Source organism: Geotrypetes seraphini, chromosome 3 (assembly GCF_902459505.1).
Source record: "Geotrypetes seraphini chromosome 3, aGeoSer1.1, whole genome shotgun sequence".
In the NCBI taxonomy this organism is placed as follows: domain Eukaryota; kingdom Metazoa; phylum Chordata; class Amphibia; order Gymnophiona; family Dermophiidae; genus Geotrypetes; species Geotrypetes seraphini.
The window spans coordinates 232,844,404-232,871,160 of NC_047086.1; the positions used below are offsets into that span (position 1 = coordinate 232,844,404).

The window sequence follows — 26,757 nt, forward strand, 5'->3', positions numbered from 1 at the left end:
GGCCAGCACTATAAATAACTTGATTATATTGTATGCCATCAGTGGTAAACACTCAGCTCAAAACAAGGTTTACTCCGTGTCATGTTGACTTTTTATTGAAATCAAACATAAGACCTTCAAACTAGAAAATACGATGTACAGAAAATATATACTGTATATATTGAAAAAAATCATATATGATGTTTCACCGCATGTGTTCTAATCTAATCAAGTTTCATCAAGTTTATTTAAAAATGTATTATACCGCTTAATCAGGCTTCTAGGCGGTGTACATTAATCAATAAAAACAATCAAGTTAACAAACGTATTTGGGGGAATAATTAACCAAACCAGACAAACTTGTACAAAAGGAAAAGAGGGGTTGAATTACAATATTATAGGAAAGAGACACTGAAGGAAAGAACAAGAGGTAGGGGAAAGACCAAAAGAGGGGAAGTCAAATTTGTCCTTAAGAGGACAGTTGCTGTTAAACAGCATCTTTAAAAGAGTAGTTACTACTCGAAGGCGTCTTTAAACAAGAAGGTTTTTAATTTAGATTTAAACTGGTTTAAATTTATTTTCTCTCTTATGTAATTGGGTATAGAGTGCAAAATACAGAGTGGAATTGTCCTAATCAGAGTGATGTCCACAAAAAAAGTCCTTTAACTCATCTGATGGTCCAAATGACTTTATTCATCCAGTAACTTAATGACTCATTGAGTTACTTGATGAATAAAGTCATTTGGACCATCAGATGAGTTAAAGGACTTTTTTTGTGTGGACATCACTCTGATTAGGAAAATTCCACTCTGTATTTTACATATTTTGAGTATGTGGTTTTGTTTCTCATGTTTTATTCATAGACATAGAGTATGATGGCAGAAAAGGGCCATCGGCCCAACAAGTCTGCCCACTCGAATAACCCTCCCCCCTAAACACTCCCTCAAAGTAACCCCACATGTTTGTCCCATTTTTTCTTAAAATCGAGCACGTTGTTGGCCTCAATTACCTGAAGTGGAAGATCATTCCAACGATCAACCACCCTTTTGGTGAAGAAATACTTCCTGATGTCACCATGAAATCTCCCACCCTTGATTTTTAATGGATTCCCTCTTGTAGTCATAGGTCCTGTGAGGAAAAAAATGTCTTCTTCCACCTCAATATGGCCAGTAACATATTTGAACATCTCTGTCATGTCTTCCCTCTCTCTGCGTTCCTCAAGAGTGTATAGCTGCAACTTACCTAGGCGTTCTTCATATGGGAGTTCCTTGAGTCCTGAGACCATCCTAGTGGCCATTCACTGAACCGATTCCATTCTCAGCACATCCTTTTGATAGTGTGGCCTCCAAAATTGAACACAATATTCCAGATGGGGTCTCACCATGGACCTGTACAACGGCATTATAACTTCAGGCTTTCGGCTGACAAAACTTCTTTGGATGCAACCCAGCATTTGTCTAGCCTTGGATGAAGCTTTCTCCACTTGATTGGCAGTCTTCATATCTTCACTAAAGATTACTCCCAGGTCCCGATCTGCAACAGTTCTTGTTAGGGTGTAAGTTCTGCATGGGTTTCCACTACCAAGGTGCATAACCTTGTACTTTTGGCATTAAAACTCAGTTGCCAAATATTAGACCAGAGGGAAGATGCAGTAACCGAAAAGATATTTAAGCGCATGGTATTTAATAGTTTTCAAAGAGAGGATATCGAGAAGATGTGTAGCAGAGTGGAGTGATCTGAGGGGGGCATAGGGTATAAGAAGTTTATTTATGAATTCTGGTTGATTACTAGTTCTAGTTTTGAATGTAAATAAAAATTTTTTTATAAGTGATTCTATGTTTGATGGGGAGCCAATGTGCTAATCTAATCTGAATTTCTGGATCTCACTTATCCAATACAGATTCAAGGCAATTTACAGGTTAAGAGGCCCATAAGGTAGTATGGGCACAGTTAGTTAAATCTCATCACTAAGTGAAGTAATTCCTTGTGGGTAGATAGGGCACAAGGGGAGAAGGGTTTACATTTCTACAGAGGATGACAATTGCAGATTCACAAATGGGACAGGGAGGCGTTGCGATAAAGCCAAATAGGGTTGAAGGAATGTTGACAATTATGTTAGTGCTACTTTCAAGCATATTTGGCATGGCTGGTCATGAGTAATTTAGAAACATAGTAACATAGTAGATGACGTCAGATAAAGACCCGAATGGTCCATCCAGTCTGCCCAACCTGATTCAATTTAAATTTTTTTAAATTTTTTCTTCTTAGCTATTTCTGGGCAAGAATCCAAAGCTCTACCTGGTACTGTGCTAGGGTGGTGAATTCTTTGTAATTAGAGTAATAATTAACATAGGCAGCAGAACTTTGCTTTGTCTGGAGGGGCCCAGGAGCTCTGCCCTACTGTACGACCTCTCAGCAGCCCCCAAGTCCCACGCCCACCTCCTCCCGGCACTATAGTTTTAAATCTTCAGGCCGCCACCACGCAGCATCCACAAGCAGGCCTGCCCCCGGAAGTAGAATGAAGAGTTCCAGGGCAGGCCTGCTGTTTGACGCTGTGCGGCAGCTGCCCGAAGATTTAAAACCATAACACCAGGAGATGGGGGTGGGCGGGCAACAACCGGCGCCTGAAAATTTATGGCCCCTGTGGCTTCCCCCTTTCCGACACCTATGGTTAATAAAGCAGTAGTTGAGTTGCTAATGTCTTACATGGTGCACTTAGATAAAAACTGAGCACCAGTAATTAACTTTCTTTATGTGTACTATATAGTTAACCTTGAAGCCTGAGCAGATGATTCTACCACTTGTGGACTCTAGACTCCAGCATAGAACTACCAAAGGGGTGATCTTTCAGCATCCTGAGATTGTAGCAAATATTGAACTGGTGAGGCAAGATCTACGCTCAGAGCCTTTTTATTGGAAGCTTCCAGAACAATTTGAGGGACGAAAGGTAAGTGTAAGACACGGTTAAGAATGGTTCATATAGCTGCTAAAGCTGAAGTGTGTCTCTCTAGAGAGTGTGTACACATCAAAAAATACCAAATTAATAGTTTTGTAACCATTAGTTTCTGTAATGTTTTCATTTATATTATTAACATATAATAATAATAATAACAGTTTATATACCCCAATACCATGAAGTTCTATGCGGTTTACAAAAGATTAGAGAAGGTACAGAATAATTGGACTTGAGACCGGAAAGAGTGAGTGAGTAAGGGGGGAGAACATATTGTACCAAGTGCTCTTGGGTGCTTACCAGCTGTGCTACACCTATGAGGAAACTTTGGGGCTCATTTCCAAAAAAGAAAAACAGCCTAAAAGTTGCATAAAGGGACATTTAGACGTTTATTTTGGCCAAACCCTTCCAATTCACTATTTTCAAAACTTATATTCTAGATGGATATCTATGCTGTTGATCAGTAGTTCATCTAAATTTCAAGGGGGCATGTTAGAGGCATGGCATGGGCGGGAATAGGGCGGACTTATGACTTAGATGTTTTTTCTGCCATAATCAAACATTTAAGAATACGTCCAGAACACAGTTTGGACGCCTGGAGCTACACCCATTTTAATAGCAAATAAATGCCAAAAAGGTGGTCAAACTGACCAGATGACCACTGGAAGGATGTAAACGTGACCCACACAATAAAAGTTATATCCAAGCGCAAGTACTATCCACCAAATACATATGAAGGAAAAAGGATTTCAGCAGTCCACGCCACAGACTACATTAATTGTCAGTGGAACATTAATATCTTTCATCGATCCCCCCCCAAAAAAAACCCTTAATTTAAATTTCTTAATTATCTTTATCAATTTTAGTTATCTGTATGTCTCCTCTGAACAATTCATCGTTAAAAAAAATTAATAAATTTAAAATAAATGATGGGAGCCCAAACATGATTATACTGTGAATGAGCAAGTGAAAAAATTTCTTAAACTTGGTGGCATCTATCTTGTTGCTTTCCACCTATGGTAACTTTGATTTATGTCTCTATTGTAATAGAACCAAATTGGTTGTAGGCAAACCATGACAAATAGGTTTAAGCCTAGCAGCATATGCTTAAATGTGCTTTGCCTGACGCTGCATGAGCAAATGGGAACCACACATAAAGGCTCAAAGGCACATCTCTTAATTGAAGCATAGCAAATACTTTAAGCTTAATACAATTCATCAAACACCTATTTGTGAACGAGTGAATAGGATGCCAAGCTTTTATGCTAAATGGCACTTATCTTGACTTTTGCGATCTGCTGATCACCAATGGGACCCGTTTTACCTCGCAGAATGGGCTTCCTCAGGGTAGGTTCTTCGAAAGGCATTTCAGAGAAAGTCAACTTTCTAGACACCACTGTTTCAATCAGCAATGAATATATGTAAACATATTTATACAGAGAACCTACAGACCGATGCAGCTTTCTCCACAGTTCCAGCTTCCATCCCTCACACATTAAAAAATCTATCATACACAGCCAAGCTACCCGATACGATCGAATCCGTTCCAACCCAAAAGACAGAGATATACATACAGGTCGGTTCAGGAACTGTCTCAGCTCCAGTTGCACATACTCTGGTCTCTCAATGGCTGGCAGCCCACAGCAAGTCCAGAAAAAGATAGCCATGCTTCTACACAGTCTTACACAGAGTTCTTACATGAGCCAACTTCAGTTGTAGCACACACTTGATCCCACAAGCAGACAGTTCTTCAGCCACGCTCAAAGGAAACCCAGCACAATGTTTATAGATTTCCCAGAGAATACTCACAGCCAATGGAAAATAAAGAAACCAAAACAAACCCTTCTTTAACAAGAGTCTTGTTTCACATTCAAAGTGTTTCCTCAAGAAAAAGGGCTTCACAAACACACAGCACATTCTTTTCCTTAACCACAGCCTATGTCTGAGGGTTTTTTTTTTCTTTTTTATTGAATTTCCTACCTAACATGTAAGAGGAGCTGATGATTAAGGACATGTTGCCTTATTGACTAAAAGTACCTGACTTGTAATTATATATTCAGTCAGTGTGTCTGAGGCTCATTTTGATTAAGTTGTTGTGTACAGTGACAGTTCACAGAGTAGTGACTTTTTTTGTCTATTTATTATATTCCTTTCTTCTCTACAGGAAACCGAAATAACTGTTGGCTTTTTCCAAATATGCTGTTTCAGATATGAAGAAAAAAGTGAAAAGGGAGGTGGGATAAGGTTATGATAGCAACAGGCTTCTATAAATTATGGGAAAGCATAATTGTCCTTAGGAAAAGTAATTGAAGGAGAAGGGATCAAGCTTTGAATTTACATGGAAAGAGGTTTTGGACTTAGGCATATATAACACCTGTTTTGTATGGAGAGTGTCAGGGCAGTTTATATAATCATAGGATTGGTTTGGGAGGTCAAGACTGGAACTAGCAAGCTAGGAGGCTGATTTGCAGGGTAATCCATTCACACCACACTCTCTTTTCTCTCAATAGGGTAGTCCAGATCAGCATTTAAATTCTGAAGTAAAGCTTTAGACTAGGGTCTCTCAACCCAGTCCTCAGGTCACACCCAACCAGTTAGGTTTTCAGGATACCCATAGTGAATATACATCAGATGCATTTGCATAGGGTCACCATATGGCTCCAGAGAAAGGAGAACGGATTGAGACATCCGGGTTTTACTTCTATTGAAAGCAATGGAAACCCAGATGTCTCAGTCTATCCTCTTTACTTCCATTGCTTTCAATGGAAGTAAAACCCGGATGTCTCAATTCGTCCTCCTTTCTCTGGAGCCAAATGGTAACCCTACATTTGTACACACTGCCTCCCTTGTATTCATATCTCTTTCATGCATAGTCATTGTGGATATCTTGAAAACAGACTGGCTTGGTATATCCAAAGGACTGGGTTTAGAACCGTTGCTTTAGACCCAATAGTAGAAGGACTTCTGGGACAATAGGGCTGTGCCTGAGGTCTCACAGCAGTAGAAACCAACTGACATAGTAAGAGGTATATGGGGGGGGGAGGGGGACGATCCGCCCCAGGCGCAGTCTTTTAAAGGGTACAGGCATACATCCTCCTCTCTGCCCTTCCTTCCTGACCCCCACCCACCCCACCATGCGCGTGTGCCCCTTCCCTCATACCTCTTTAATTTTTCCTGTGCGAGCAGCATTACGAACTTGCCTGCGGCGGTATCACCTCTCTCTGACGTCACTTACACTACCTGCACTTAGGAAATGATGTCAAAGGGATAGCCGACATAACGCGGGCAGCAAGTTTGTGCTGTTGATCTTGCCTGGAAAATGAAAAAGTCACAAGGGAAAGGAAGGGAGGGGGGTGTCATGAAGGAGTGGACGGGGCAGAAAAGAGGGCGGGGAGGGGCGCAACGGCCCCTCGCTACGCCACTGTAGGGACCCACTTTCCCTTAGGGTCCATCTACTTTAATTATTTTGATGGGTGCCTGAGGACCAAGATCACTGTCAGTCCGCCTTTACCCGATGTAGTTGTTAAGCTACAAATTCATTACAAAGAGCTCTCTCCTTCTCCTTCTTTCATTTTGTTTCTTATGTGCTTGCTTAGCTGGTGGTGAAGTGCAATGTTGGCACTTTTTTTTCCTCACAGACTCAAATTTTCCATCCCTGTAAATTTGAAAAAAGAAACTGTTACATTTATAAATGTGCAGTGATCTTTGAAACTACTAGCAAAGCAGAGGCTACGAGTTATTTTCTACAGCAGTCTGGACACATTTCCTTTAATTATAATGTTACTCTCTAAAAAGTAGCTGTTTCCAATATAAATCACCCGCACAGCGTCTCCTTCATTCTGCCTAGATTTTCTGTTGCTAGTTTTTGGCAGAGTATGTAGTGTGAGCTATCAGCTAGCAATTAGTTATTTAGGCATGTGATGAAATGCAAATTCAGAAACTGCCACATATGCTGGTAAGGGCACACATACGTATATACATAACTGCTGGTATTCTAAGCATGTACATGCATAATGCTTGCATAAAAGTGGACACGTGGTTATAGAAGCTTCCTTCCCATGTGCAATAATGCTGTTATCACTTAGAGGCCTCTATCTCCTATTGTCCCAGGAAATCTTTTTCAAATGACCCTGCAATTTCTTTTATTTTCTTCTCTAGTTAACAGCTTATGGAGGGAAGCTGAAATATGCAATTTACTTTGAAGCTCGAGAAGAGACAGGCCCATCGACCTATGAACCTCAGGTGCTCATTAGAGGTGGCCTTCCCACAGGTCATAAGATTATAGTGCGGCATATGGCTGCTCCTCAAATCGGCCAGCTGACCAGGCATGAAATAGAGATGACAGAAGTAAGTGTCAAGCAAAAAAGGCAAGGGTGGTGTCAATCAGACCTACGTATGGCATTTCATTGCTACTTGATCCTTCAGATTTTATTAATTGGTTACTGTTTTATTATGTTCAGCATGAATGGAAGTATTTGGGTTCCGTGGATGGAAGGTCTGTGACCCGTGAAGACTTCATGGATGTTATGTATGATATCCAATATATTCTTATCAAAGCTTCATATGGCAGTATCATGAGACAAAGCAGGTAACTGGTTTTTACATTTTTGTCAGAAAAATGGCTGTTTCAATTTGTTTTTTTCAAAGGGATAACCTGGGCTAACCTGATGGCTCAGTGGCACCTCATTTTAAATGCCATGCAAAGGGACCATGGTCTGATGCTTTGGCCTTCTACTTTCCCGTTCAGGTGGGGCTGGAGATGCTGTTGAGAGAGAGTTGAGAGGAGGGGCTCATTGCCATCATTCAGTAGTAACATCCAGGGCCTCTTTTATGAAGCCGTTTAGCGCAGGCCGCTGCTATAATGGCCATGAAGCCTTAGAGATTGAAAGGGCTTCGGGACAGTTGCTGTGCAGCTTTGTAAAAGAGGCCCAAAGTGGCGTACCAAGGGTGGGGGGTGCACAGCCAGCCAGGTCCGGAACTTCCCGCCGTACTATGCCACGGGACCTGCACCTCAGTGCGGTTGCTGGTCCACCCCGCCCCCCTCCGATGTACTTGTTCCAGAGCAGAGTAAACAGCCGCGCTGAGGTGCAGGAAGATCCCACGATGACTACGTCTGCCGCTCTGCTCCGGAAGAAGTAAGTGACATTGGAGGTGGTGGACCGGCAGCCGCAGTCATCATGGGACTTCGTTGCAACTCCCAGTGTCTGCCAGTCCACCCCCTCCAACCTCACTTACTTCTTCCTGAGCAGAGCCAGCAATTGCAGCCATAGCAGGACCTTCCTGCATGGCATTGGTTTGGAGGGAGAGAGAAAGGAGTATGGAAGGATGGTGGAGGGAGAGAAAGAGGGCAGGGTGGTATGGAAGGGTGATAGAGGGAGAGAAAGGAGGCAGATGCTGATGGAATTGGTGTGCAGGGAAAGGGGAGAGAGACATAAAGGGCAAGGATACTAGATAGAATTGGGTTGGAGGGAAAGAAAGGGGGCAGATGCTGATGGAAGTGGGGGAAGGGAGAAGAGAGAGTGAAATGCCAGACTATGGGGGTGTGGGACAAGGAAAGGAAGGAAAGGAGAGGAGAAAGATGCCAGACCATTGGAGGAGGGAAGGGAAGAAGATGGATGCCAAACCAATGAGGGTGAAAGGAGAGATGGAAGGGAGGCATACAGTTTCTGGAATGGGCATAGAAGGAGAGAAGATGTCATATAGAAGGAGCACAGAGAGGGCAGACAGTGGATGAAAGGAAGAGAGTAAGGTAGAAAAATTTTTCTATTTATTTATTTTTTTGCTTTAGGGGACATGTATCACTGTTTCTGTGGTGTTGCATCGTATGCAGAGTCCAGCTTCTTGGTGGTTCAATTTAACTTTTATCTATGTATTTCTATTTTATCCCCCTTTTACAAAACTGTAGAGCATTTTTTAGCTCCAGCCGTGGTGGTAACAGCTCTGATGCTCAGAATTCTGTGAGCATCTGAGCTGTTACCACCGTGGCTCAAAAACACACTACAGTTTTGTAAAAAGGGGAGGGGTTAGTTTGTGATTACATATTCCACCTTTGTGCCTTTGTGAATAGGCTTGGCATAGTATTGTGACCTAACACATTTTAGACACCCCCTCCCCCAACACACACACACCAAGTTATGAGAGACCAAAAGCCTTGATTTACTTGTGAATAACAGTGGGTGTTAAAACTTCAGAATACAAAAGTCATCCAAAGCAACCCAGACAAACTCATGAAAACAGGTTTTCTTTCACTGAGCAGGGGCTTATTTTATACATGACCTGGATACTGCTGAATATTTTTCCCTGTCAGTGTTAAACTGTCAAATAATGAGGAATGCATTAATAACAAAAACACCGCAAGTAAAAATGATAAGTGCTATTTGTTTTACATGACATCAGTTAACACAGTGAAATATAAGAGCAGATAACGTGTTCTGTAAAAATTCAGCAGAGCAAAGACAACAGAGGATGTGTCAGTTCTGCTGGGTGTCTGGAGTGAGTGAGGGATGATGGAGGAATGATTTAAATGCATTCAAGGACTGCAGCCCGTAAGCAGAGAGATGCTACAGACAGAAATGATATTACAATACGAGGATATTGAAATAGTTTCCAGAATTAGTCTTTTTGCTTAGGAATAGATAAAGAATAGCTCCAATCAAGCGATTAGAAACTAGCTTTCCCCACCCCACATAAAAAACGATCAATTACAGCTGAATATTTCCTCCATATTTAGAATAGCTTTCTTTGTGTGGGGGGCATTTAATATTTTTATGGACACCACTGTAAAATAAAGTGGTATATTATCAAGTCAGTTACATCAGGCCATAACACGTAGCATGTTAGTTTTCTCTTGACCTCAGAGTGCTAGGTTGTGCTTTAAAATAATCCTTCCTGGCTACTGCTAGATTAAATTTATTTTTTTTTTGCTGCATGGTTCCTATCTAGGAGCCCGGTTCTAATATTTTTAATTATTTCCAAAGCACACACAGTGATTGGGAAGCGACTTGGCTGCCTCCTATTAGGTGCACATCATGCCACAGTAGAGTACCACTCATATAAATAGCCAGTGGCTGAGCAGTGTCATGCGCTCTTATCATGGAAATTGAGCTCTTCAGTTGTAAATAGTCTGCAGTGTGGAATCTATTTCCTTGATTCTAACATTTAGGGAAAGTATTCATTAAGTATCATCTGTTATTAACTGTGTTTACTCTGAAAAACACATCATGTAAGGCTGTAGAAAATGAAAAAAAAAAAAAAAACACGCTTAGGATCCTTGCTACTGTCTTCTACTAAAACACCATCCAGTGTTTTATTTTTCAGGCTGCTCATATATCAAAAACTCAGGTAACCGAATCCACAGGAACATCTCGAGGGATGGAAGTAATTCAAGTTGTTACAACTGTATGACTGCGCCTTCCGAACTGAGGAGGAAAAAAATGCTATAAATTTTGTGCCGTACTGCATATATAATGGGGCAGTTATCAGCAGCAGCGGTCAGTGTTTAAATCTAAACGCTGGCCGGATATTTAATTTAATAGATGGGCAGCTGCATTTTAGAAGTAGGAATTGAGGTGTGCAGGTCAGGGCGTCTCGAGCCTCACCAGTATTTTAGAACAGAATCAGCCTGTTCTGAAATACAGGAAAAATGCACATTTATGCACTGATCCCCAAATTCTGTATATGGTGTCTTACATTGTACAGACAAATTGAGGTGCACAGTTTAACGGTTTAATAAGCCTAATTGGCGTTGATAATTGGCAGCACCTTGTAATTGATGCTAATTAACACTAATAGAAAGTTACACTCGCAACATGGTAGGCATATTCTATACAGTTCTATGCGCCAATTCTAGTGTGTGAATCTGAAAAGGGATCACGGTTCTAGAACATGCAAGCAGTATTAGCTCCGTGTCAAGCAAGATTAAAGCACAGGCGAACCTGGCACATACCTACGGCTCAAATGTTTTAGAGAAGCTCTCTTCAGTTATACTAATTCAGTGGCTTCCAGGCAGAATTGTGTCACGGTAAGACAGTTTTGCAAGAAATGAAAGGGGGTAGGGTGGTAATGGAAACATTACCGCCCCCAGAGATGAGTCTTTTCTTTCACTCCCTCTGTATTGGTCTCCGGTTGGCAGGAAAAGTGGGTAAGTGGAGTCGTGTATCCTCTTTTTCCTACTCTGCCCATTTTATCCACATTCTAAACCTTACCGGACTGTTTGTGGAAGTTTAAAACAATATTTATATGATGAAGAGCAGCCCAAGGCGTTTTCCTAGGTCCCACCAAAAAGATTAATCCCCTCTGCTCCTTGTCAGTCCTTTAATAGTAAATATTACCATCCATGTATGAACAAGTCAAAGTTGAATTCAAATTATGCAAATTAATTTTTTTGAGTTTCTGCCAAATCTACTAGGAAAATCCCTCAGGTTTCTCCTGCATACTGTATTTGAGAAAAATTCTAGAACTTCAAAGGAGGGGGCATTGTTCTTGGTGAGAAGGTGGCTGGGATGGGATGCTGCATTTTAGGAGGTCCAGGAGGGGGCGGTATACTTTGAGGGGGCGGTCCAGGATGGTGTGCTGCATTTTGGGTTAGGGAGAGGGGATAGCTTTGGGTTACAAGATTTCCTCTTTAAAAAAGAGGACACATGGCCCTGCCCCACCCAGTTCTGTCCCTGGCCACACCCTTTTCTGCCCAACCTGCCCCATTCTTCCTTCAGCCCTGCCCCCACACAAACCTCATTTCGCTTTCCCCAAGCTCTGGCCCACATCTGAGGGCATCTGCATATGCGTGGATGTCGACATGATAACATCACATTTGAGCGTGCTTGCGTGTGATGTCATGTCAACATCAGCACATGCGCAGGGCCCTCCAGACATGGTCCCGGGCTCAGGGCCTTCTAAAACCTGGACAAACTGCTGACAAATATCTTCCTACTTGGGACCATGACGCCAATAACACTTCAAGACATTCATTCCTATATAGAACACCTGGCCTTGGGATATGTGAGTGTAGGGGAGGGGTATATGCAGTGTAGCAGATTTTGGTTTCAGTCTACAGGAAAGAGTAAGGATAAGAAATAAAGATCCCTAAAATAATTGTAGAGGGATGGAGACAGAGAGGAATGAGGAGGGAATGAGGGGCACTGGGCCCTACTGAAGGAAAAGAAGACCCAAGCATAGGGTAAAAGAGAAATACTTTTGCTTAACAGCATAAGCATTTTTTTTTTGTGGGGGGGAGGGGGCAGGAAGGTAAAGTTGTAAGTAAATAAGCTTTTTAGATAGCATAACAAAGCATGTACTTGGACTGAAACTATACCTGCTAAATGGCAGATTGAAGGGCATGAATGATGGTTTAAATTTCTGAAGTTTCCCTTGTTAGCTGCTGCACTGAAGGCGTGGAGACAATGAGAAAGGAGCAGCAGTGGCAAGATGCAAACATGAGTTCTGGAGTGCAATTCAGGGGTTTTGATAATTCATGAAGATTGTGGAAACCTGAGGCTTTAAAGTAAAGTGATCTGATCCTGTGATTTGTCATTTCAAAGTACCCGACTGGTGAAGAGTGCTGAGAAAGACTTGACAAAAAAGAGAAGCTACTTGTGCACCCTAATTTGCATGTTCAATGTGGGACAGTGCAAAAGCAGTAAAATGATCCTTTTATCTCCCCCCAATGTTTGCAGGATCTCTGAAATCTCCATGGAAGTTGCTGAAGAAGGAACAGTGTCCGCCATGAGTCCCCGTGCTTACTTGATTGAGAAATGTGAATGCCCCCTGTCTTATTCCGGCTTGTCATGTGAGGTACAGTAACTGCTTCATCCAGTAGCTGACATTTTGTACTGATTGCATTTTGTAATGAGAGTATACACGTTCTAGATCAGTATACATGTTCTAGATCATCTTTATTAAGAAAATCAAGATTTAACTATATTCCATGACTACAAGACTTCTTTGAACAAACCAACTAAGCTAGAGATCTAGGCATGCTCTGTTGGCAAAAGAGTGAGCTCTCAAATAATGCATGTTATTGGCACGTGGTGTACACTCCTTTGCAAAGCGTGTGCACTCTTGATGCATTTGTTTCAGAATGTAAAAAAAAGGACAAAACCAAACAAACATTTTTGTCTGCCCCTCGTTATTGAGCATAATGTGCTCTCTCTGCTTAAGCACACATCTAGGAAATCTACTTTCAACAAATGGATTCCTTAGATCCACTGCTCTCAATTTAAAATCTTCCAATGAGGCACAGAATAGCTGAAGCCAAAGAAATTGATCAACAGGTAAACGATTTCAATTGTAATTATGAGTTTTTATAAAGTTAGCCCTGGGAATAGAGATAAACAAATTTACATCTACTTCAAGCAAGTATAATTGTACACATAAATATGACTAAGGTTTCAAGGTTTTATTAAAATTTGATTTAATCGCTTATCTAATTTCTAAGCGAGTTTACAATATATATATAAAAAGAGCATAAACATAATAAAAATGCCATTAACAATAGCATTAATACTTATCAAACCCCCCCCAAATAAACAAATTACAAAGAAACATCAACTAATAATTGGCATATTAAAAAGGGATAAATGAGAAAGACAGATGGGAGACAAAAGGAAATAGGGTTAGAAATACAAATTGGATAGGAACGAAAGACAAATAAGGAAAAAAGCAATAGGAAAGGGCTCGTTGCTGCTTAATTCCTTAAGGGAGTTAAAAAGGATACTGTAAAATTTAAATCAAATGTTAAAAGCTTCTTTAAATAAATGACTCTTGAGTAGGGTTTTGAAACGTTCGAGATGAGTTTCTTCTCTAACAAGAGCTGGTAGGGTATTCCAAAGTTGAGGGGCTACAGCTGAGAAAATGTCATGCCTTTTGGTTCCTGTTATATAAGGGGAGGGTACCGTCAGCAATTTACGATTAGATGATCTAAGACTGATGCATTTGGAAGAGTGGCCTAGTGCTTACAGCTGCAGCCTAAGTACTCTGAGATTACAGGTTTGATCCCAGTGCTGCTCCTTGTGATCCTGTGCAATTCATTTAACTCTCCATTGACCCAGGTACCATAATTAGGCTTACTGGACATCCGGAAAAACCCAGGCATGTATTCTTTTTAGAGGACTGTCCGGGCTCCTGGACAGACTTCCCAAAACCTGACATTGATCCAGGTTTTGGAAAGCCCCGATGAGCTCTGGCCATATCTGGAGAGCCTCTGAGCATGCCCGGATGATGTCATACACATCCGTGGCTGAAGCTTGTTCGGAAGCAGAATAGGACGGGGGCTGTAGACAGAACTGGGTGGGACTGGGGCAGAACTGGGTGGGGCTGGAGGTGGAACAAGGTGTGGTCATGTGTCCGGGGTTTCCCGAAGAAAAATATGGTAACCCTAACCATAGTTAGCCTGTGAGCCCACTGGGACAGGTAGGGAAAATACATAGCATACCTAATCTCTATTTAAAGTAAACCGCTCAGGATCCCCTTATGATATATAAGCAGTGTATAAATAGATAGAATAATGAATTTTATGAGAAATTTGATAAATGTTAGCAGATAAAGACCTGCACAATCTATCCAGTCTGCCCAACATAAGAACATAAGAATAGCCTTACTGGGTCAGACCAATGGTCCATCAAGCCCAGTAGCCCATTCTCATGCTGGCCAATCCAGGTCACTAGTACCTGGCCAAAACCCAAGGAATAGCAATATTCCATGCTACCAATCCAGGGCAAGCAGTGGCTTCCCCCATGTCTTTCTCAATAACAGACTATGGACTTTTCCTCCAGGAACTTGTCCAAACCTTTCTTAAAACCAGCTACACTATCCACTCTTACCACAACCTCTGGCAATGCATTCCAGAGTTTAACTATTCTCTGAGTAAAAAAAAAAAAATTCCTCCTATTTGTTTTAAAAGTATTTCCCTATAATTTCATCAAGTGTCCCCTAGTCTTTGTAAATTTTGATGGAGTGAAAAATCAATCCACTTGTACCCATTCTACTCCACTCAGGATTTTGTAGACTTCAATCATATCTCCTCTCAGCCTTCTCTTTTCCAAGCTGAAGAGCCTTAACCATTTTAGTCTTTCCTCATATGAGATCCATCCCCTTTATCATCTTGGTCACTCTTCTTTGAACCTTTTCTAGCGCCACTAGACTGCAGTTGAAAGTGGCACTCTGCTCAGGCTCTACTTCATGATTTAACACTGTCTCTCCCTGGTGCGCAGACTGCAGAGGTCTGCCCATCATCCATCCTACTTCCCAACTATGGAGCTGCCATTTAAGCCCATTGTAGCCAATCCGATCCTTAGTGATTAGTAGTAGTGGCCTGAGACCCTGGGGAACTGGGTTCAATTCCCACTGCAGTTCTTTGTGACTCTGGGAAAGCCACTTAACCCTCCATTGTCCCAGGTACAAAATAAGTCCCTGTATGTGGGTCAGATAGGCTTAGTTTAGGGGTATCCACAGATGGTTCTGCCTCCCACGGGAGAACAGTGTAAGAGGAACAAACTAGGTTCCTCTAATTGGATCCAAGCTCTAAACCCCTGAAGAGACTGAAAAGCAATAAACAGGCCAAATATAAAAATAAGTGCAATTAATTTTAAAGCATGTGACAGTATGAAGTGGCTCTAACAGTAATGTATAATGGGAATATGAGACTGATGTACTGAGCAGAGTAAAATGTGCCTCTGCGATTCCCCTACTAAGTATGAAAGAGCTGTATACAACCTGTTAGTGAGAAGTTTTTCTGAGAAAGCAGACAGAGGAACTTTGAAGATGCAGTGCAGAGCAGGGTTAGGTAAAGTAGCCAGACAGTGTCACAATCTGCTGAGGCAGAAACTGGAACCAGGGTTCTTTGCAGTTCAGGTCAGACTTCTAGGGACCAGACAGAGATCTATCCTCACACTTTTTGGAGGATGCTTCCTTTATACCTAACGTGACCATTTATTTTTTTCATCAAAAGGGGACATCTATTAATTGTCAGTCCCGCCCCAATCTCGCCCTAACCCCGTCCACCAATCCCACCCTCTCCTCCCCCAATTTCTTCCTTTCATTTTTCATGTACACATAATATCTTATTAATTCATAATGGTAACCATAAAATTTAAAAAAAATTACAATGCACACTATATGAAGAGAAAATGTTAATTATCATTTATATTTGGGGGGGGGTTCAAAGGCAGTTGACTTTAAAATATGCAATGTCACCTTAGTAACTATAGAAAAATAGACAAATATAGTGCAAAATATAGACAGCAGATATAAATTCTCAAAACTGACACATTTTTATCACTAAATTGAAAATAAAATCATTTTCCTACCTTTGCTGTCTGATGATTTCATGAGTCTCTGGTTGCATTTCCTTCTGACTGTGCATCCTTTCTTTCATTTCTTTCTTTCTGCACTCAGGCCCAAGAATTGTCCCTTTCTATTCCTTCCCTCCTTCCTTCCTTCCTATGTGGGATTGGTGAGCGGGGTTAGGGAGAGATTGGGGCGGGACTGACAATTAATAGATGTCCCTTTTGATGAAAAAAAAATAATAAATGGTCACGTTAGGTATCCTGTGTCCTTAGTGCCCCCAGTGCCTCCATCCTGTGTCCTTAGTCCCCCAGTGCCTCCATTCTGTGTCCTTAGTGCCCCCAGTGCCTCCTTCCCATGTCCACTGATGCCAAACTCTGCACATCCGAAAGCGGGTTCACTTAGTTTGGGCACATCATCATCACCTTGCCATTCCAACTGAAGTGGACTACAGATGCTGTACAGTGAAGTGCAGATGCTGATGAAAAGTTCTGGCTACACCACCTGCTAATTCCCAGCAGCGACCGCCGTTGTTGGGCTAGAACTTTTCATCAGCATCTGCTAGCACGAGCCACTTACTCATCCTTCTAACAACAAGAACAGCTGCGGCGTGAGCAGGAGCTCTAGTGGTCGCGCGGCTGAGGATAAGTTCCATTCAGGCAGCCAAGAAGCCACGCTTTAGCTGAGGGGACTGTCAGTTCTAGAGAGTAATGGCCAGTTTGGAGCCACGCACACTGCACTTCGGTAGTCGTGGTTACGATGCTCATCATTTCCACCCCTAGATTTGTGGAGAAATTACAAACCCCGGGATGCCCAAGAAAGAGGCAGGGAGGGAGGGGAAGCGATTGCCGGTCCGTTGTCCCCGCGCACAGCTTGGGACGCTGTCCCTGAAAACGGGACATTTTGGCATCCCGAAGCGGTGGATCCGGACAACGGGACAGTCAGTCCCATAACGGGACAGTTCCGTTGAAAACGGGACGTATGGTCACCTTATTTATACCCCTCATGCTTTTTGGGGGATGCTTCCTTTGTAGCTGAAAACTTGTTGTCTCTACCTCTTGTCTACCACTTCTTCAAACCTTTCCTAAGGAACTTGAATATTACCTGGCTTTGTTAGTAGCTTGGTTATTTTGTTTCCCTAGTGCTGGAGGAACTTGAAGGCAGTCTGGCTTGCTAGTGGCGTGAAGACCATTCTGCGGTCATTACATTCCCAGGCAAGGCATTCATGATGCAACACCAGTCACATGCTGCATCACGGCCATCAGCTCTATTTGCTAAGGCAAAGATAGGCCACAGTTCTCTCTGCAATAAAGTATAGTCTGCGAAATCAATGCAGGTTGTTGCACTGTATGGCAGCTCAGTGCAGGGGTTTTGCCCCTACATGTATATAATATGCAAACTGCTTTGATTGTAACCACAGGAAGGCAGTAAATCAATTCCCACCCCTGGGAACCCTATGCATAATATCTTTTAACAGTAGCTGCAAAGAATGCTCTGTGCCAACTGTTATACACAAATATCTCAGGCAACTGGAAGCCCACTGAGCCTGTAAACCTCTGGGTAGAGAAAGCCTGTGGGAGGGCAATTTAATAGCAGGGTCCTAGGTTAAAAAGGCAGGAGGTTGCCTATTTTATAATTTATTTAAATCTTTTCTACCGTTTACAAAAAAAACTAAACGGTTTACATCAATTAAAACATATATAAGATAAAAACAAACCATATCATAAAATCTACATAATTAAACAATTTCTTCTCTGCAAATGTCAACTGATAAATCACAAGAATACAATAGCAAACATGGTTAAGCAGATTATTTTCTTCAAATGCCAATTAATACATCACAAAAGTTCAGTAAGAAACTGAGTGTTTTAACTGTTTCTTAAATTGAAACCGGTTTTCACACAGTTGCAATTGACCCACCAGAGCATTCTATAACATCAGTAATACAGAAAGTCATCGCTCTAGTATCTGCATAATTTCCCCATGCTATTGGAATTAATAGTTTTTTTTTTTTTATTATTTTCAGGTTGTAAAGATCTATTAGGCTTAGAGTGCCACAACTTGTCGAAAGTACCATGGTATTTGATGGTAAATAGTCTGATGGACCACAGAAACAACTTTATGTTGCACCCAAAATACAACTTATAACAAATGTAATTGCTTCAGAATTGGTGTAATATGTGTCATCCAGTCAACTCCCATTACTATAGGGCATAGGTCTTTGTGCCACTATTAACATAAGAACATTAGCAGTGCCTCTGCTGGGTCAGACCAGAGGTCCATCATGCCCAGCAATCCACTCACGTGGCGGCCCATCAGGTCCAGGACCTGTAGAGTAATCCTCTATCTATACCCTTCTATCCCTTTTTCCTTCAGGAAATCATCTAATCCCTTCTTGAACCCCAATACCGTACTCTGTCCTATCACACCCTCTGGAAGCGCATTCCAGGTGTCCACCACCCTTTTGGTGAAGAAGAACTTCCTAGCATTGGTTCTAAATCTGTCCCCTCTTAATTTTTCCAAATGCCCTCTCGTTCTTGTAGTTTTTGAAAGTTTGAAGAATCTGTCCCTCTCCACTTTCTCTGTGCCCTTCATGATCTTGTAAGTCTCTATCATGTCCCCTCTAAGTCTCTGCTTCTCCAGGGAAAAGAGCCCCAGTTTCTCCAATCTTTCAGCATATGAAAGGTTTTCCATACCTTTTATCAATCGTGTTGCTCTTTTCTAGACCCTCTCGGGTATTGCCATACCCTTCTTAAGGTAAGGCGACCAATATTGGATGCAGTACTCTAGATGCGGGCACACCATCGCCCGATACAACGGCAGGATAACTTCTTTCGTTCTGGTTGTAATACCTTTCTTGATAAACCTAGCATTCTATTCGCCTTCTTATAGGCCGCTGCGCACTGTGTCGATGGCTTCATTGTCTTGTCCACTATTACCCCCAAGTCCTTTCTAGGGTACTTTCACCCATTACCAGCCCTCCCATCGTGTAGCTGTACTTTGGGTTATTGTTTCCTACATGCAAGACTTTACATTTCTCTACATTAAACTTCATCTGCCATCTCATCGCCCACTCTTCTAATTTGTTGAGGCCCCTTTGTAAATCCTCACAGTCCTCTTTAGTCCCAACTCCACTAAATAATTTGGTGTCGTCTGCAAATTTTATTACTTCGCACTTCGTCCTTATTTCTAGATCATTTATAAATACATTGAACAGCAGCGGTCCGAATACCGACCCCTGCGGAACACCACTCGTGACCCTCCTCCAGTCCGAGTAGTGGCCCTTCACTCCTACCCTTTGCTTTCTACCCGCCAACCAATTTTTGATCCATCTGTGTACTTCTCCTTCCACCTTCAGTTTCCGTAGTAGGCATTCATAGGGTACCTTGTCGAAGGCTTTTTGGAAATCTAAGTATACGATGTCTATGAGGTCCCCTTTGTCCATCTGTTTGTTTATTCCTTCGAAGAAGTGCAATAAGGTGGAGAATAAAAGATGGCGTCTTGAGCAGAGCACATATTGGAGTGCTCTCCGTCGACGGGGCAATTTCTTTTGAATAAATATAACTACTACAGCTATCTAATGCCCAAAAGACGTGGGAAACAGAGGGGATTTCCTCCACTTACCTCTGCTTTCTCCAATATGCGGCAGACTGTAATACCATCGTTTACAGTCCAGCCAACCATTTCGGGCGGATCTGCTGCTGAGTCTAGGGGAAGTCTCAGCTTAGACGGCGACTTGTCGCTGAGCCCGAGAGAGCCACGCATGCCCCCAATGCCTGGAGGAACATCGGGAGACCGGTTGCTGTGGGGGAGCTCCCCGAATGTAGCGGGAGAGACGCTGCCGAGACCTGATGTTGACCCGGAAGTTTTCACATCAACGCCGACGTCGATTCCTGTTGGGGAGTCGCAGCGGCTAGGGAGTAGTGAACCCCGAGCAGCAAGTGGTGGAGAGGTTGAGGGAACCCAGGATTTGGTGCCTGGAGGAGTCACTGAGGAAAAGCTAGTGGCTATTTCCCCCCTCAAGCCACTTGTGAAGCCTCGGGCGGTCACACTTGATTCAATCTGGACTGCTTTGGAGAACCTACATTCGGTATGTGCTAATTTTGTTTCAATTACTTTAAATTCAACTTCTAAGATAAACCTGTTGGAGACATCACTTCAGCAGCAACAATCAGAGATAAAGAATTTAGAGAAAATAACAACAGAGACTAAAAATTTGATGACTAAACAGGTTTCTGATAAAATGCTTTTCCTGAGGAAGATTGAAAATTTGGAGAATCAACATAAAAGTTTGAACTTGAGACTTTTAAATTTTCCAATAGCCAAGTTTATGTCACCTCGGGAAATTTTTAGGAATTTCATGATAACTATATTGAAGATATCAGAATCTGATCTTCCACCACTACAAAAAATTTATTACTTAAAGAAAAATGTAAATAAAGAAGGAGAATCAGTTAGAGGTGAAGACCAGATGGATTTATCTGATATATTACAATCATCTGATATTGAAATAGAGGGTCGGGCTACGTTACTAGTCTCTTTTGTATTTCATCAAGATAAAGAATTGCTGCTGAAATTGTACTTTAAATTGAAACAAGTGTCCTACTTGGGAGGACGAATATATATGTTCCCTGATGTCTCAAAATGGACGCAATCTAGAAGAAAAGAATTTCTAACATACCGAATGAAAGTGATATCATTAGGAGCAGTTTTTCAATTAAGATTTCCTTGTAAATGTGTGGTTTCCCTTCAGGAAACAAAATATGTATTTTTTGAACCTGCCCAATTAGGCTTTTTTCTAGAAGGCAAGGGTGTCTCTAAGCACCCAGATTGAACAGGATTGTATGGTGTTAAATTTGTTTGGAAGGCTGTACTCTGCTCTTTATTTTGGAATTCTTAAATTGGTTTATGTACCCCCTCTCCTGGGGGTTGTTATTCTCTTTCTTTTTTTCTCCTCCACCTATTGTGGACTATGTAAGATACTATATTTCCTTATGTTATTTGCTTATCAGCATGAACTGATTGTATTCTATTTCAGTATTTCCTTATCATTGTGTGTAATGATAAATTGAAATGATAAATATAAAAAAAAAAAAAAAAAAAGAAGTGCAATAAGTTTGTTAGGCATGATCTTCTCTTGCAGAAGCCATGTTGGCTTGTTTTCATCAGTTTATTCTTTTCTAGATGCTCATCGATACTGTCTTTTTATCAGTGCTTCCGCCATCTTCCCCGGAACCGAAGTCAAACTTACCGGTCTGTAGTTCCCTGGGTCACCTCTCGATCCTTTCTTAAAGATGGGCGTAACATTAGCTATCTGCCAATCCTCCGGGATCACGCCTGTTTTCAGGGATAGATTACAAATCTGCTGTAGTAGTTCCGCTATTTCCTCCTTTAGTTCTTTCAATACCCTAGGGTGGATTCCGTCCTGGCCCGGAGATTTGTCAGTTTTTAATCTATCTATTAAATATTAGCCAAATCCTAACTAGTGTCTGGATTGCGCGTGATGATACTTATTCCTGCTGGGAGCAGGTATAATCGTTAAATGTATAAAGAACATATATGTGCGCTCAGGACCTGATTCTATATATCATGCCTAAAAAAATCAGCGCCACCTAGTGTGGCATTAAGCGCAATTCTATAAAAGCTATGTACGACTTATAGAATCACGCTTTAGTGCCAGTTATGCATTATAATTTTTAGATGCACCCATTTAGGCCAAGGAAAACCAGTTGTTGGAGCATAACTTAAAAGAACACCCACGATCTGCCTGTAGCCATGCCCCCTTTTTAGATTCACACACTGGACATGATGTATAACACTTTGTGCTATGCGCCTACTGTGTTGTGAGAGTAACTTTCAATTAACTCCAATTAGCACCAATTATGAGATCACTGTGAATTGCTAATTACCAGCGCTGACTAGATCTATTGAGTTGTGCGCGTACATCGTCTAGGTGCACCAATGAATGCACACAATGTTAGGTGCCATATACAGAATTTGGGGGTTATTTTCTAAATCACAAGTGCAAATCATGACTCTGACCACACTCCACCCAGACTCTTCCACTGAACACACTTCTCTACAGAAACATTCCTACGTGCACTTGTACTTTTAGGGCCAGATTCTATAAATGGCGCCGAGTGACGCAGTTGTCAATCAAAAAAAAAAAAGCACCATTTATAGAATCACGCCTAGCAGCGCCTAAGCGGACATAGGCATCGCAAACATAGGCGCTGCTTCATTAGGCCAGCTTTTCACTCGCCTAATTTGGCAGTGCCTATGCCGGACGCCTAATGACACCTAAATCAACCACGCTTATTCTCTCCAATAACCACGCCTACTTTTTAACACAGGCGCTGTTAGGCATCCCTAGGCGTTGGATGGTGCCTCTACTTAGGCTTTGCTGGGTGTCCTAAGAGTTTGGTGCTGAGCTCTTAAATTGCTTAGTATTTATTTTGATTAGCTGAATACCAACTGGTTAAGCTAATTAAAAAAATTCAGTTCGGCACGGATCCCAAACTTAGGTGTCGCTAGGCGCCTGCAATTAGGTCGCCGTTTGTAGAATATGGCCATTAGTCATGACTCGATTTGGGGACCTACTCACTCCTGTCCATTCTCTTTCAGCGATGAAAATGGCTGCCAAGACTTCCAGGTTCAGGGGAAGGGGGAGTGCTGATGGCAGCGGTGGCAGCAATGGAAAAGGAACACTAGTGGGAGGGAGAGTGATAGAATTGGAACCTCAGGAGGAAACTGAAATATAAACTGAGACCGCTGAAGCAATCCTGATAATTGGATGTCCAGATAATTGGCGTCCTACTGTATATTAAACACTCCCTCCCCCCCAAGAAGTGCTATGTTAAATCTGGGTTTAGTGTGCAATAAAATCCAGGCATTAAGCTCAAATTCAAGCGCATTTTAGTAAAAGCTTCCCTTTGTAAGAGGCCTTTTAAATGCCTAAATGAGTGTTTTGCTTGTGAAAAAAATAGTAAAATCACCTTCTAAATATTTAAAGTATTGATATTTGTGATAGGAACCTATATTTTTTCTATTTCCTGTTCTTTGTTTCTGCTTCCTACATTTTTGTTTGCACTTCAGTTGGTTGGTGCAATTTTTTTTCTCACGTGATCACATCATTCCTGCTTAAACAGCTTGTAAAAAAATTAAATTTTGTTGCCACTAGTTTTCTTAAGGCAACATGAAACATTTTATTACAGGCGAATGAAAGTATCCAGGGGATACTGAATGATTCAATGAATTAGCAGAAAAGAAAACTAATCCTGCCATCTCTATTGCCTGCTCAGATTCATCTTCAATTGGTTGTAGCTGGCCTGGAACCGAGTCAAAAGTTCTTTCCACCTCGGTGGCCTCTACAAAATGAGCTCATTCCAGATCCCAGTGAACTGGTTTTCATATCGCAGTTGGCAGTAGCTAAAAATCATCTATGTTCCTATTAGCTTATCCCTGTAAATGTCTGGTGAGGTATTTGGGAATTAAGTACGTATTTTTTTTTCTCCAGACCACTTGAAGGAATTCCTAAAAGTCAAAAAGATCATTAAGGACTGATTAAGAATGGATTATAATTAGATGGTAGCCGTGCTTTTTCCTTTGAATTTATTTTTAATTTAATGTCTCCAATATTATTTGATTATCACACTCCCTATATTGTGGTTTAAGGAGGGGATAACACTGTAGTTGCATAATTAGTAAAAATTGTTTCTTTCTCTGTGTTGCATGGAACAAGATTATTCTTGTGACCTTATGTGAAAATTCAATAAAGAAGAAAAAGTTAAAAAAAAAAGGATAGAATATAATGGCAGAATATGATAGAAGGATAGAATATGATGGCAGATGAGGCCTAGCTAACTTCATTTCATTTTTGCGATGATATGCCACTTGCTTCTTCACAACCAGGACTCTTCTGTGTGCTGCCCCGTGTTTTCTTGAATACTCAGTTTCTCTGTCCACCCCCTGTAGCCCTTTCAGGACCAAGGGACATATTTGTCCCATAACTTTAAAATCCTATCAATTTTGCTTGGGATAGTCTACAGTTCTAAATTTGATATGTACGGATTCCATAGGATACTGCCTTTATGTAAACAAACTGGTTCCGACATTCATTCATTAGCGTCGTTGCCAGATTGACGAGAAGATTCACTTGCCACACTGTCCATAAGCCAGAAGTGTGATTTTTTTTTAAAAAAAAATAATGATATTTCACAAAAAAAATCAATTTTTTGGCATCTGCAAGCCCTTTTTACCATAAAAATGTCGTCAAAACCACAAAAATTGGCCTACGATCCTTATGGTCCTGAAAGGCAGGCTGTTCTATGCATCTTCTTGAGAAGTAATGTTTCATGCAAGGATATGCATTCATGTTTCTGCATTCTGTTTCTTTGGGCAATACCGAAAAAAAGCTAAACTCTTAAATGTACTGTATGCTCATAAGTTAGGATCCTAAATGTATGCCCTATTTTCAGCCAAACTTAGGAATATAGGTGCAATAGTGTGCGTGAATGGTGTAGGAGAAAGGTCTTCATAAATAGGGTTACCAGATGTTCGGGAAATCCCAGACATGTCCTCTTTTTTTAGAGGACTGTCTGAGTGCCCAGATGGACTTTCTAAAACCCGGGGGTATGTCATGGTGTTAAGAACATAAGAATTGCCGTTGCTGGGTCAGACCGGTGGTCCATCGTGCCCTGCAGTCTGCTCACGCAGCTGCCCTTAGGTCAAACACCAGTGCCCTAACTGAGTCTAGCCTGGTTCAGCAGAAACTTGTCTAACTTTGTCTTGAATCCCTGGAGTGTGTTTTCCCCTATAACAGCCCCGACCTCTCGGCCCCATCTGAAGGGCCTCTGAGCATGCGCGGATGATGTCACACGCATCTGCACATGCTCGGAGACCCTCCAGGCTTGACCCAGAGGTTGGAAAACAAAGACGAGACTTTTCAGGAGCGGGACTGGAGACGGAATGGGGCCTGGCTAGAGGCGGGGCCACTTGTCCAAGTAACCCAATTCATAAACCACAGTCAGACAAATGATACAAAGTGAAACAAAAACCTTTATTAACCAAATACTGAGGCTCATCAATTCTCTGGCACAGAAATAAAGAACAGTGTCTCTTGAGAGGCAAACTTTCTACAGTCCTCAAATCTTCAATACATATCTACTTGCAGGATTCTCCAACACAGGTCTGGCTCCCTGCTGAACTTCCAGACTCTCAATGCATATAGCCTCTTGCAGGTTTCATAACCACAAGTCTAGACCTCTTAAACAGGATTATTATATCCAAAGTACAGCCTGTTCTACCTTAACTGACTTCTCATGATTCCCGTTCATACAAGCAAGGGAAGTCCAAACTCCTTCCAGGGTCTTTACCTCAGGCTCTCTCTTAGAGACTTCTTGCATTGGGGACTCTGCTCTCACCGGGGCACCTCTTCCAGATGACCTCTGTCCTCAGACTCCATTCTGGAACAGATATACTCCTCCCTCCTGAGTCCTATCCCTCTGTCTCAGGCAGGACCTGTTCTAGTGGGTTAGCACCACCTACGCAGGAGTAGGGAACTCCGGTCCTCGAGAGCCGTATTCCAGTCGGGTTTTCTGGATTTCCCCAATGAATATGCATTGAAAGCAGTGCATGCAAATAGATCTCCTGCATATTCTTTGGGGAAATCGTGAAAACCCGATTGGAATACGGCTCTCGAGGACCGGAGTTCCCTACCCCTGTGCTAGAGGTTAGTCTAATTGCCTCAATGAACCTCATTGAACCAGTGCCTTCTGCTGTCCACTGGTGTAATAGCAGCATTAGTGAGGGAGAATCTCTCTTATGTGATGGGCTATACACCCCGTCACAATAGGTTAAGGGGAAAATTCATGCATGGGTGTTAACCACATCAGTGCACGCTAATCAGTAGTGTGCGCAAAAGGTGCCCATTATATTCCTATGGACTTCTTTAGTGTTTAACATGTACTAACGAAGTTAGCACCTGTTGATGAATTCTCCCTAATTATTCAAAACCATTTAAATCACGGTTAATGGGCTGGTCACTGATATTCATTTGCACTTAAGCAGGCAGTGCTGCTGGATAACAGCTCTAACCGACCATGTTGCAAGTGAGCAGGAAAGGAGCGTTACAGAGGGCGGAGTCAGGCAGGAACTGGGAATAGAGTGGGTGCTAGCAATGTAGTTCAACCTTTTCTTTTACCTCAGTTCAATTATTGCAATTTTTTATGTAGTGGAACTTCATTGAAACCACAAAACAGATTGCAACCATTGCCAAATACATCAGCTGGACTGATTTATGATCTGGGAAAATACAAAAAAAAAAAAACCCTGTTGAAGATCTACACTGGATTCTGATGAAGCTGTGAATTAAATGTAAAACAATAGGTTTAGTATTTAAATCTTTACATAGAATGAGCTCTTTAACAACCATTCAAATTCTCGATCTTCAACAGTTATATTTGGATTATACTATTGTAAAGAAGATTTGCTCTAAATAAATTATCTTTATCAGGTGTGAAAACATAGTAACATAGTAGATGATGGCA

The 26,757-nt window shown here is 41.7% G+C and overlaps 1 protein-coding gene across 10 annotated transcripts in view; it reads left to right on the forward strand.

The window, feature by feature from the left end:
- LAMA2 (laminin subunit alpha 2) overlaps positions 1–26,757 on the forward strand; it is a 1,204,230-nt gene that overhangs the window by 814,900 nt on the left and 362,573 nt on the right. For all 10 annotated transcript variants that reach the window (XM_033936921.1, XM_033936924.1, XM_033936922.1 and 7 more), the window contains 4 exons: positions 2,747–2,926; positions 7,091–7,279; positions 7,393–7,520; positions 12,604–12,721. In XM_033936921.1, coding sequence (XP_033792812.1) covers positions 2,747–2,926; positions 7,091–7,279; positions 7,393–7,520; positions 12,604–12,721 — 615 coding nt within the window. The remainder of the gene's footprint in view (positions 1–2,746; positions 2,927–7,090; positions 7,280–7,392; positions 7,521–12,603; positions 12,722–26,757) is intronic.